Raw genomic sequence first — 13798 nt, forward strand, 5'->3', positions numbered from 1 at the left:
TCCTCATGTTTGGACATATGTTGAGTTTTATTTCACTGAGACATCAATCCTGCTGGCCAGCTGTTAGGACAGCTGCTCTCTCTGTGCCTCTTCTCGCTGTATTTACTCCAGTCAGTCGCTCGGTATCTTTCTTCCTATCTGTCTGCCTCTGTTCTCTTCCTTTTTTTCTTTTCTTTAATATCGCTGTCTTTCTTCCTTTGTTTCTGTGTTATTCATCTTTCTTTATTTTCAGCTGCTCTCTGTCCTGTTCTTGCTCTCTTTCTCTCTCGTCTTTCCTCTCTGATGCTGTGGGGTCTGCAGCTGAAGTCACACCACTGACATAAATTTGGAAGTGCAAAGTGTAGCTGTCAGCTTCCATTTACACACGCTCGGTAGCGAAGTTAAGACGCAAAATGTTTTTTTCCCAGCCGTGGGTGTGTTACGCAAACATCGGGCACCCACTAACACATCGGTCTTTGTTATTGTTAACATTAACTAATTTTTCAGATTAATGTTTTTTCTCTCTCTTTACCTTGGCGTTTCGACTGCAGACTTCAGGGTTCCTGAGCTTTGGCAACTGTACCCTGTGTGAGAGAAAGTGAAACAGACGCCATGTTTCCATTCCAATGCCAAGTGAATTAAAACAGAACTTTTGAAATGTCATCAAATATAAAATGTGAATGAAATATACTTCAACAAAGCAAACAAACTGGCTTCTCGAATGTAGACCCACTGCATGTCAGAAAACAAATGGAAAGTCTCTCTGCAGAATTGTTTCTGTTCTGTTGTGTATTTGAATTATGGTCAAATTTCACACTTTCACCTGGAATCAAAAACGCAAGAAAAATATACGTATCTATCTAATGACTATACAAACACAATGGAGGCGTGTCCTGTCTTGATAAAAGAAACAACGTATGATATTTCACAGACGGTGTGATGGCATTGTGTTGACATTTAGAGCCGTCGTGGTACCAAAGAGGTGGCCATAACGTAAATCTCATATACTTACATTACTAGACTCCTATCTTTTTTTTACATTGCTAAACATTGAGGATATCATTGAAAGAAGACTTAGAAATGGGATCGTACTCCCACTGACGCTCAACTAAGAACATTTTATTGAAAAGTCCATTCCATGAGAAACGTTTAAACACATGGAAACAGAGGGAGAAAAGGGAAAAAGAGAGAGAGACTCAGTCTGAGTGGAGGCTTGTGGCACACTGTGTTGTTCTTGGCAGTGGCAGTTTTGGAAGCGTTGATGCTTGCCTCACACACACACACACACACACACACACACACACACACACAGTGAGTTGCCTGTGGCTCGTGTAAAACACCCAAAACACTGTCTCTTGGCAGGTTGGCGTGGGGACAGGTGATAAAAGTGTGTTTACCCTAAACGCTCGCCGGCTCACTGGCTGCCTCTGTGCTGATTTACTACAACTCTCTCTTTACCCACTTCTTATCTCCTTCACCCTCCTTCTGTCTCTCCTTCACTTTGTTTTATTGCTCAACCATCCCTTCTCTCCGTCTCTCCTCCCTGTCTTGGTGTTGAAACCGTGTGGTTTACAACCAATTAAAAACTCTGATCTCAGGGCCAAGGGTTAGAAAAGTTTCACGTTCTAATAGAAGAGTAAGATAATAGAAATAAAACACCTTTTATCATCAGTATACATCCACATATTAGTATTTATATATTTGCAAGGGCTTTCTCATCTTCTCTTTCCTTTTTTTTATTTTATTTCCCTACTTCCTCACATTCCTAATCTCCCATCCTTCCGTTCAAACTCACACAACTCTCTGTACTCTGTGTAGAAAATGAAACAAGCATCTTCATCATCTTGCTCCTCAACTCACCTTCCCCCTTGTTGACGTTTTCTGTCATTCACTTCCCTCCTCTCTCATGTCTCCCCCTCTCTTTTCCTTTACTTCTACCTTTCCTTCTCTCCTCGCCCCATTCTTCCTCCCTCTCCCTCCTCTTCTTCAAAACCATCCATCTTCCGCATTTCTCCCCCACTTGGTAAAGTCGGTGTTCGGACAGCGAGGAATTTTTATCCACGCTCCAATCTAAACAGCACTTGATCCCCGACTCGGTTGCGGGGACAGATAGAGAGCCATCTAGGGTAAAACATCTCCCTCTCATCCCTCTCTTCTTCCTCTCTTCCTCTTTTTCTCCGCACTTACACCTCACCCCCTCCCATCGCCCACTGTCTCTGAGTCTGATCTGTTTATCGGTACGGGGGGTATAAATTGTGCATCTGAGTACACACGCGGTTGACTTATGCAGATGCATCTTGGAGTTACAGGTTGTATTTTCCTCCCTAAGTGCTCCCATAAATTGCGCTTCCCTAATTTTGTTTTATAAAAGGCTCGCTGAACGAGTGCACATCGGCGTCTTTCAGTCTTGTGATGGGGAGAAAAGAAAAAAAAAGCCTCACATCCTGACCCCATCCTCCAGCTTTCCCCCTCCAACCGGCAGTAAATATCACCCCATTGAACCAAAGATACACAAATACATATCCAGTGGAGTCACTTGTCCGATAACCGATAAAACGATGAAAGATTGGGTGGATTCCATTGTCCTGAGGGTGGGAAAATTATCTTAATTACCTTATTTTGCAGCAATGTGGACCATCTGTCTGGAAATAACCGTTGTTGTTTTCTCCCCAAATAAGGGAAATCACCATTATGACTGTAGTTTTTAAGTTGTTTCTTTGTCTTGGAGCTCCCTACGCTGGCTTTGTCCCCCCCCCCCTGTTTACATTGATCCCATGTGACGGCTGCATTAGCTTATTTACAACAATCATAATCCGACTGTAAACATGCAAGGCTTAATGGACTCAACGAGGAAGTCGTGCTCGGCCGGCGGACGGCATCTCTTGACCACACAATGGTCCCATACGCACAAACTACACATTAAGCCATTCACAATAGGCCATGTGCCCTTATGAATGCCTATAGTGCCTTTTGTCAGGATAAAGGCTCCACAAATGAGCTATTGTCTGACTTAACCATTCTAAATCAGGCAAGCCCTCAGGCGCATGTTTTCCTCACAGCGCCCAAGAATGTCTCCTTTTTGTGTGTGTGTGTGTGTGTGTGTGTGTGTGTGTGTGTGTTTTGACGTCCTTGGTGACTGAGGCTTCATCATTGGGCCCCTGCGTGACCGTGACACCATCTGTGGCGCGTCCGCTGGCACGAAAAAACTGAATATACACAAACACTAACTAGGGCCGGTTGCAGGAGTGTGCGGACATTTCCAGTATGCCCAAGGGAGCAGTTTCACATGCACACACACTCACACAGGTATTGTACACCTGAAAGTGGCGGGAGAAGTATTAACTGTGCAAAGAGTACACAGTATTAGAAGCAAAAGTAGTCATTATACAGCGGAATGCCTCCTGTTATTGTTATCTTTTTATTACACTAATACAGAATTGTAATGTTGTAGCTGGTTGAGAAGCAGCTGGTTTTAACCACTTTATAAAAACAGATGGGTAGTTAAGTAATAATGTTATTATGTGTTATATATTAATAACTTTTTGTTCATGTAAAATCCTTATTTGCAAGCTAACTTGTCAAATAAATGGAGTGGAGTTAAAACTACAATATCCGTGAATGTAACAAGAAATGGAAAAAATCCAGTTAGGTACCAGTGCCTCAAACAGTAAACGTACTTAGTTACATCCCCATCTGATACCTGACAGCATGCACCACTTTACTTTGTGCATTTCGGTCTTTCTTTTGTGGAAAAGTCACACCCAAACACTCATGCTTGCACATGTCTCTCTGTTCCTTTCTCTCTCTCTCTCTCTCTCTTTCTCCCTCTCTCTCTCTCTCTCTCTCTCTCTCTCCCTCTCTCTCTCTCTCTCTCTCTCTCCCTCTCTCTCTCTCTCTCTCTCTGCTATCCGCCTGATGAAGAATTGAAAAGTTCCCATTGCCTAAGTAAAGTTCACAGCAGGACTCCAATTGAACAAATGAGACCTTATGAATCTGGTACCACGTGTCTCTGATGTCTATTATCCTGAGGCTATTGAGACACATTGTGAGAAGAAGACAGCCACGGATCAGAACAATGCAGACATTCTCAACCGCTCAGCTGCTGGATTTTTTTTTTTTTTAAATTATTTGAAATGGTTGCTTGTCCTGATTTTCTTTTTATTATTAGTTAACAATTCATAGAAATGGGTTGTTATCTCTCTTGTCCTTTCCCCTCTTTCTGGGATTTTTCTTTGGTTGTGAGCGACTCTGGATGTTCTCAGGCATCTTTAGCGAACTTACCAAACAGTTTTCTCTCATCAGGTGCATCCCATGCATTTGGTTTTTGGAAATACAACCCAGAATGCTGTTAAAAAAAAACAACAACATCAAAAGTGAAGGTGATTATTCTCTGTGTTTTTGTAGAACCAACTTGCATGGAAAGGCTCCTCTCAAAGGATTGGAAGGAGCGCATTGACCGCCTGAAGGCAGACGAACTGCTGGGGGAGGTCAAAGGTAAGAGCATCCACGTCAAGGCCAGCATTCCAAATGTGCAGCTACAACTAAATCGACATCCACTTTCACACGCGCAAACAATGAGATGTCAAGGTTTACTAGATGCAGACAAACTGTCTGCTTCACTTTGGCCTTCTGGCAACAGGTGGCACATCAACACATGCTGTGTGTGGCTGTTTGAGGGAAGAGTAGGTGTGTAAGAAAAAGAAAGACAGAAGGAAAACTTACTTTTGCTCTTCATTTTTTTGCCAAAAGTCTTACATTTCTGAAACCTGCAGATGCTAAAGCATCTGAGGCATCTTGTTAAAACACAGGCGAACGGTTTACACTTGTAGAAATAAAGGTTCCAAAAGGGTTCTTCCTGAAGGGCTGAGGACCAAGAACCATTTTCTTCTGAAGAACCCTTTTTTAAAAGTAAGGGTCTTTCAAGGGCTCTTTATGAGACTAAGGGTTCCATTAAGAACCATTTTCATCCAAAGAAGAAGTGAGTTCTCGGAGGTTCGTTGAAAGCATTGGTGTTAAAAGAGAACAACCCAACCACACATCCTCCCCAAAAAACTGTTCTTGTGAACCATGATTGTTGTGGGTTTCACTGCACCACATCAGTCCTGGCCTCTTACGAGTCTTCAGAATTTGCTTCCACTCTTCATTTCTGATTGTATATTTTGATTACGAATTGGATCAAGTTGTCCTGTGATGCTCACTGGCTAGTATAGGTGATAAGAACGAGGAAACAATGTCTGCTTGATATCCCTCTAACCTTACTGCTCCGACTGAAATGTCAGGTTGATGACCGACCAGATTTATAACTTTTTTGAAGTGTCTTCAACGATGTGAGCCCACTATGTGAATGAAAGAAACATAATATATACTGGCAAAAAACGCGTTATGTTGGAGCATTGATACATTTAAGAAGAGAACTGCTCTCTGTCTCCTGCGCTACAGTGAATTATTTTTGTGTGCGTAACATTAGTCGCTAACCGCTCGGCAGTCGAGCTCCTCTCAGTGAGAGAAACCGTTTGTGATCGCCTCCCGTTGAAATGGAAAGCATTTCCTCTGTGGAAAGTGGAAAAAAAGGGACGACAGAGAGGCTTCTGCAGCAGAACAGCACCGACTTAGAGAGAGAGAGAGTCAGATCTCCGTCTCGGAGTGAAAGTCAGTCTCTCTCTCTCTCTCTCTCTCTCTCTCACACACACACACATACATATGCAAGAAAACTACGCATACAGTATATTCTTAAACACATTTTGCAAAACATCACTTGTCATCTGTTACGTACAGTAAACATCTAACTGATCACTCAGTCTGCGTTACAGAAATTTAAAAAAAGACCAACTGTGAAGTTGAAAATCCACTTGTTATGACTTCTTTTCATATAAAAGTCAGACCTATAACTTCCACTTGTATAATGTTTTGTCTTTTTTGGGATGATCCAGGTCAAGTGCTAGATCTCGTCATAGACTCTTACAAAAACAACACTCTCTTGTTGGGTTACAATGTCAACTGAAAATGATCGGATAACCTGCTCAAGGCCGTTCTGTATTTGACTTACAGTTTGTTGGCAGTGAGTTTATATCTTTCTGCTGCAGGTTTTTAAAGCTAAACCTCCGTCACTCAGCTTTTGGGTGTTTTGTGGTCTACAGTGTTGATCATCTGATACTTAATGTTTCATGAAAAAAAAAAAACTGTTTGTGTTTATTAGTCGCAACTTCTGTTAAATATATCTCAGTCCTCATGGCTTGCATCTTGAATCTTTCATTTGTCCACTTACAGACGTCTTATGATTTGTTCACTTTCTGAAAATGTTCTCTCTTAAAATCCAGCCCAGCCGTCTGGAAAAAGAGTCGGCATGACTCTTATTCAACAAATATGTTGAATGTCGACGTTTTTGTGACGTAGTGATGTGACATAATAACGAGTATAACAAGCAAGAAAGTCCACTAAGGGTGGGCAGAGGTGAATAGGTCAAACAAACACAGGACCTTCACCCGTTCGTGTGAAAGTAAGCGTTGAGTGTACACTTGTCACGTAACGATACACGAGAAAGTCAGCTAAGGGCGGTTGTTATTCTTTTACGCTAGTTAAGTTTTTCGGTTGTGACATTATGTTGGTACATTATTATTTTAACACCACCTACCATGTTTTTTGGTACTGAGTGTATTAGTGAATTGTTCATTGACAGCATATTTATATATTTTTTCCGCCAAAACATCCAATCTTGCAATTCACATTCACCTGTAGTGACTACAACATTATTAAACGTTGGTAAAGTTATGTTTAGGCACTGGCAGCACTTACTCGTCTGCGTGCATGCACATTCCCGTGCACGTGCACAAGGTAAATACAGGAATTCACTAAACAGGGAAGTGACAATATTAATATCTGACATTAAAGACTCATATTTGTTTTGTAAGATCTTTTTTTATTTTTATTGTGGTATATCATAGCTTCACTGATCTTTTATTAGATGCGTGTAATTCAGTATTTCTGACAGTTAAAAGTTAGTATGACATTACTTTTTCTTTTACTTGCGTGACAGAAACCCATGTAACGATGTCAGAGCTTCGATGGAGGCAACTAGAACCAAGACAAACAGCCTGCTTGTCCTCTTCATAAAGCTGGAATGTGCAGTATATCAATTTTCTTGTGAGTTAGTTGAAGAGACTAATACCATGCATAAATATAGCATGTACCAGTACATGCATGCACATAGAGGATCACACACAGATGTCTCTGTTCGTCCAGCTGCGTCATGACCAAAGCAACGCTCTGATTGAATTCAAGCGTCTGAGTCTTTTATTTCTCGACGGCTGACACGAAGCCAGTCTGGATGACCTAAATTCACAAACACAACTGTTGCTCTGTGTCTCCTCACACAACAACCTGAACCTGTTTGTTCAGTCGCAGTTATTTTTAGGGTAGAGAAGAAAGATGACCTCTTTTTTTCTTTACTCGTGAGCGCACAACATGCTTGTAATGTACAGCAAATATTATATTTTTTATCTGCACTTATCTCAGAAAAGGCTTGTATGTTATTTAACTACAATGTGCCTCACTGTTTCACACATACACATCTGGGAATGTGCCCAGAATGATTTCACTCTTCTACTGCAACCCACTGTGTGCTGAGCTGGAAAAAAAATAATAGTGCATCAGTTTGTGTTTTGCAGATATTGTAAAAAGGATGCTCTTAAAAGAGCGTAGGACTTTTGACTTTTGTTTGTTTAGCACTGGGGCCCGTTGGGTAGGAGGGCCCATAGAGAGAGCGGGTCTGAGACATATAGATGTATATGTGATTAGATGTGTTTACCATAGAGATACGTGTGCAGATGCTTTGATTAATATTCCATCAGCTGTTATCGTCTCACCCCTTGGTGAGACTTTTCCACCAAAGACAAGCGTGCAAAATTTTACCACATTTTTTAATTTCTTGCTTTTAATTTAAATTTTCTTTTCATATGAAGTCAAAAAGCTCATTAGAACAGATGGGTAGTAAGTGTCTGATTATACTGTCAGGTGCAGGAGCTGGCACAGCTGGTAGCAATAAGCACACAGCAATTTAAGAGTCGCTTGCAGGCATCTTACTCATTGCAACTTTTTTATTTTCATATATGCTACTGACTGTCTGGAGAAGTGAGCTGTGTACAGTAAAAGTGAATGTGTGCAGATCAGATGTGATATCTTTATACCCAGCTAGCCCTGGGCAGATCATGACACTTGTTTTGAGAAAAAAAGGAAGTGGCCGGTTTTGTCTCGGGGACTGTGGGCTGATGGGAAGTCAAGTGTCGGGGAGTTTTTTTTGTGGTGTGACACTGAGGCGAAGGTTTAGTCATCCAGAGGAATGCTGGGAGTTTGGCGCACGGATGAAACGTGATGGTTTGGCAGAAGCCCAAGGAGTCCGAGGCCGTCATGAAGTGTGATAATGTGAGTGTGTGATGGTTCGTATGTGTGCTTGAATATTTGTGTCATGGCATGTGTATGTCATAAGCTGTGTTTGTGGAAGTGGAAGTGGCTGGGACAGGATTTTCCGTATAATGTCTGAATCCACATCGTTAAACTTAATAGACTAACAGTAAGAAATTATGAATGATTTATTTTATTTTTATCTTATTTCATTTCTTTCTGTAAAATGACTCATAGACTCACATACTGTAGGCATGTAAATACACACTGACACATACACACAAAAGATAAATAAGGTAACGCAATATACAATATCGTTGCTCTAAAAACTATTTTCTCTTTTCTTTTTTTACACCTAACTTAAAGATTAAGTATTTTTTCATGGGTTGGTCTCTAGCCAAATGAACCATATAAAAACTAATTTTTTTAGGATGTTAACTTTTTGCTGACTTGGAAAACAGTAGTGCAAGTAAAACTGCAGACAAATAAATAAAAGTAAATCACGATCAATAAAAACGATTGCCATAAAATACAAATGTGGAGTTTATAAAAATACACAACATACAATTATTAGACATTATACATGCATGGGTCGATGGGAAGTTTAGGAAAGATCTGGATTAATGACAATGACATTGATTTGCATTTTCTTGGTACACATTCTACTGTGGCAATGCTCTTTTATTACTTAGTGATATTAATATGTTGCAATAAAACAAAAAGCTGCATTTGATTCCCATAAATACAAACACTGTAACCAGTAACAACTAACAAACAGCTCGTGCAGAAATAGGTCTCGGTTCAGAGACGAATCGTCCAAACATAGTGAGAAAGCAGTTAATGGCTTTCTGTTTTGGCTGCTGCTCTCAGCAGGTGTCGGGAATAATCCTGATGGATGGAAAACGTCTGATGATTATTGGTGCCAGAAGCGTTGAAGGAAAGCAAGACGCCGCGTTTGGAATGCACGACCCGTAATCCACAAGGATGAATCATGGAGCTGTAATCGCAGTTGTTGCGATTACACAACAGGCTTCACTTCCCTGCAAGAAATGTGGAGGAATAGGAAGAAGTCTGTGTGTGTGTGTGTGTGTGTGTGTGTGTGTGTGTGTGTGTGTGTGTTTTAAGACATGACAGCGTTATGAAGTATCCATCAGTGTTGCAAGACTGAATCGGTCAAAGAGACTTAGGGAGGGGTGAAGAAGGGAGGATTAGAGTGGTGATAAGAGCAGAGGGGACAAGAGAGGAGGTGATGAAGAGAGGGAAAGGGGGGACTCGGCAGAGAGGTGATTGAGAGGACTGATGAGAAAAGAGGAAAGGTGATGAGCGAAGAGAAGGGGACAAGACAAATGAGCAAGTAAAGAGAGAGTATCAAAGTAAGGGTGGAGGAGATGAGAAGAGGAGGAGGAGAGTGAAGAGCAGAGGAGAAGAGAGAAATAGTAGTGGTGAGGAGGAGAGGAAAAGAAAGGAAAGAAGACGAGAGAAGGAATCACGAGAGTAGAGAAGAGGAGATGGAAAGAGAGAAAAGGAGATGAGAAGAGGAATGAGGAGAGGACAGGAGAGGAGAGAAAAGCAAAGAAGGAGCGGGGAAGAAAGGAAAAGAGGAGAGGAGAGGAGAGGAGAGGAGAGGAGAGGAGACAGGGAGAATGTGGACTTGGAAGTAGAGTAATGATGGGGAGGTCATTTGGGGAAAAAAACCCAAAAGGGAAGAATGAAAGCATGAAAAAAGAGGGACAAGAAGAGGAGAATGTTGCCTTTGATACAGGGCTGCTGAGGGGTAATTTCTGTGTGTGTGCGTGCGTGCGTGTGTGTGTGTATATGTGTGTGGGGCCAGTCTGGGGTACAATAGGGGCCTGACAGGACTACAATGGAGACTCTGTTAGTATGCAGGTAGTGTTGGGGCCACCCTGCAATCTCCCTACATGGCCCCAGGGCGAGACCTTACACACACACACACACACACACACACACACACACACACACACACACACACACACACACACACACACACACACACACACACACACACAAGAGCAAGAACTTCTAAACAAGATAAACTTCAATGTGGATGTACACAAGCACATATGCACACAAACCAGATGAACGTGTGTGTATGTGTGTGTGAGAGAGTTTGTAACTATTCCCACAATAAGGAAAACACACACTGACACAGAAAACCAAGAACATGTCACCATGTTGGACATGAGTGGTCTGCTTTCACTAAAGAGAGGAAGAAGAAGAAGGGTCAGGCAGGTTTGTGCTGCCTATGCTGTCGCTGATATAAATTACCTCAAGGGTTTAAGGGATGTTGCTGGACAAATTAAATTGAACTTATACATTGAAGTCTGAGGTAAGATAAAAGGAGTCTTTCTATGTGCAGACATTTTTTTGTACAACAATCCTAAATCCCATTGGCTTATTGTAGAGCGAACCAGTGTGATGCTAACCTGTAAAATGTAAAAACAAAGTGGGAGAAAACAGGGGGAGAATGTTTATTAAAGACACAGGTAATGTGGTGGGACTTTGATGTGAGATGATGCTGGTGTGATAACAGTAATAAGTGTATATTGTTACTGTCTGTTGTCTGACACAGTGCATTCACTAAGTCCTTCTAGTGTTGGCACTCCTTCATGACTAAAACCTTCCAAGAATGTGCACATCATAAACCTGACACAGAGCCTGTGACAGCTACTTGTTTTCAAAGGTTCACTCAAAGTGATTTTTATTGTTCTTGTGTGCAGACACTAAGTGATAAACACTGATGGCATGCAGAGACAAGACAGCAGATAATAAGTAGTAATATGAAACTACAAGCCCCATGATTTATGAGAATTTGGGGGATGTGAGTTTCTAAAGTTTGTCTTGTTCATGTTGGCCGAACACATTGGATTTGTTTTGGGTCGCTTTTGGTTCGTGAAGACTTCCGTTGAAGATGCTTTAGTTTGTTTACTTCAAGCCAAAAAAGGAAAAGTTGTTTGATTCCTTTCTCTTTTCAGGTTGAACGTCAACATCACCAAATGTCTTAATGTTGTTTGTTTTTACAATAATATCACCAGAAGTGATTTTGAGATTACTTTAAAAAGATGTGTCAGTCTGTATCATGTTTCTCTTTCTTTGTTCAGCAGACCTCTCCTGTCTTTTGTGTTTTTTGAACTTAAAACCCATCCTTCTCCGTCTACCTGTTCAGGTACACCGGAGTCGCTGGAGGAAAAGGAGCACCAGCTTTCCACCATGATCGGTCAGCTGATCAGTCTGAGGGAGCAGCTCCTCTCCGCCCATGACGAGCAGAAAAAGATGGCCGCCTCACAGCTGGAGAAGCAGAGACAACAGATGGAGCTGGCCAGGCAGCAGCAGGAACAGGTAGGGGGGGTCTGAGTGTGTCCTTTCCTTCATTCCTTTCAGGTAAAACTTAATTGCTGAAGAACATACATTTGCAGACAGATGATCCGATTGGTTGGACAAACTTCTAGCAAATTTATTTAACAAAAAATAAGAACTCTATAATACAAAGCAGTGCCTCCTTATGCCCGGTCTTCATAGATTGTCTATGAAGAGAGAAAAATGATGTTCCCTTTTCTTTGCATATGTGTAGAAGGCACATTTATACAACCAAGAAAAAACATTTAAAGAAAGGCCTAATAAAGAAACACAACATTGTGAAATAGAATTAGATTTGTTTGTGTTTTCTACACTGACAGTCATCTTGTGAACCCCGTAGATTCTTCACACAACCAACATTGGTTTAGATGTAATGCTCAAACTTTGAGTGTAACTTGTACAGTATGATTTCTGACCGCTACACATTTGTCCTTTGTCTTTGTTGGACTGCCTTCTCGTTATGCTCCTATGTTTAATGTCACCATAACACAAAGGAATGACAGCCAAAGCTTCCACAATAACAGGTTGTGAAGTAAACACAAGAAGAAAATGTTTCAGTGTGTGTGCGTGGCTTCAAACGCGTGTCTTCAGGTGTCAGACCACGAAACATTAGTGTGTCACATAAAAAAGAGACAGCCTCAGCACTGAGGCGTTTAGGTGAGCTGCTCTTTGTTTTTCGCTCTTTGCCGACATGTTACTGTAGGTAGACATATACGACAGGCTCTGTTTGGACAAGTCCACACCTCCCATCATAACACATTCCACCTTTCACGGCTTCACAAAGGACCGGGGAAGATGGAGAGAGTGAAGAGAAATACAGATTCCAATATCAGCCAGTCATTTGGCTGTTGAGACTTGATAGAATAATGCCCTACAGACAAACCCTGAGAAATCTGCCTTTAATGAAATATGACATGTGTGCAAATGGGGGCGCCGCCTCCGATTCAGCAGCCTGTAATTATATTTCAGAATAAATGTACTAAATGACTTCTCAAGAAGAAAGGGAGGCAGCTGCTTCACTTTTCTGGAGCAGAGTGGGCGGGACCAACTGGTTGACGGTGCTGCGCCTTTAAGGATTTTAACCTCACGGGACTGGCCGGTCCCAGCTGCCCATCACTGGCTGAGACGCAGCCCTGCAACATTTGACCTCAGATGTTTTTTACTAGACAATCTTACATCAAAATAACAGAGGGAGAAGCGGCTATGATCGCCCCTCCTGTTGTTGTTGGTTCCCGCAGTAAACATGTCAATCTCACAGATTCAGTGTCAGTTAAGAGATTTGTTCAGAAACTCGGCACTGTTGATCTTGAATGCAGCGCGACCATTAACCTGCTGCACAACACGCCAGAAGTGTTTAGTGTTGTTGAACATTATTGCCTTTATTGATATAACATGCATGGATTCACTTCTGGTCTTTCTCACTCAATATTAAAACACATTGTTTGTTTTTGACAATTTGTCACCCCCTCAAAAAATGTATTCTTACCCAGATTTGATGTTCCCATGCATCCAGAAGCAAGAAGAAGTTTCTTACAGCAATAAAGAAATGTTATTCCCCACAGATCAGAACAAGCTTTATACAATTAATAAAATGGTGACAACTGGTTGAAGAACAGCACAGAGTCTGGGCTTCAGATATTTGTATCTGAATTTCATCCTACGCTGTCTGCGGCCATTAGTTCTTTGTGCAGATTTTGGAATTATTAATATAGTTAGGAAGATTTTCTTCCATTAAAAAAGAAAAAAAAAGAAACACAAGAATTTGCCAGTATTAAAAACAAAACTACTTATTCTACATCCTCTCAGAATTATGTCAGACCTTATTGTTTCATTAACATTTTCCCTTTTTCTCTGTGTGTGTGTGTGTATGTGTGTGTTCAGATCGGCAGACAACAGCAGCAGCTCCTGCAGCAGCAGCACAAGATAAACATTCTCCAACAACAGATCCAGGTTAGTGTGCAGAAACACCTCCCCAACTCTCACACACACACACACACACACACACACACACACACACACACACACACACACACACACTTCCTCTGTT

General features: G+C 41.5%; 1 protein-coding gene across 7 annotated transcripts in view; it reads left to right on the forward strand.

Moving 5' to 3' along the window:
• The window catches only part of LOC142947762 (transcription factor SOX-6-like), a 104390-nt gene that overhangs the window by 54437 nt on the left and 36155 nt on the right, over positions 1–13798 (forward strand). For 4 of the 7 annotated variants that reach the window (XM_076089562.1, XM_076089563.1, XM_076089564.1 and 1 more), the window contains 3 exons: positions 4384–4473; positions 11561–11733; positions 13621–13701. In XM_076089562.1, coding sequence (XP_075945677.1) covers positions 4384–4473; positions 11561–11733; positions 13621–13701 — 344 coding nt within the window. The remainder of the gene's footprint in view (positions 1–4383; positions 4474–11560; positions 11734–13620; positions 13702–13798) is intronic. The other 3 variants (XM_076089566.1, XM_076089567.1, XM_076089568.1) reach the window with 3 other exon arrangements.

This window comes from Anarhichas minor, unplaced genomic scaffold, assembly GCF_050575085.1.
Source record: "Anarhichas minor isolate MPS153535 unplaced genomic scaffold, ASM5057508v1 ptg000011l, whole genome shotgun sequence".
Lineage (NCBI taxonomy): Eukaryota > Metazoa > Chordata > Actinopteri > Perciformes > Anarhichadidae > Anarhichas > Anarhichas minor.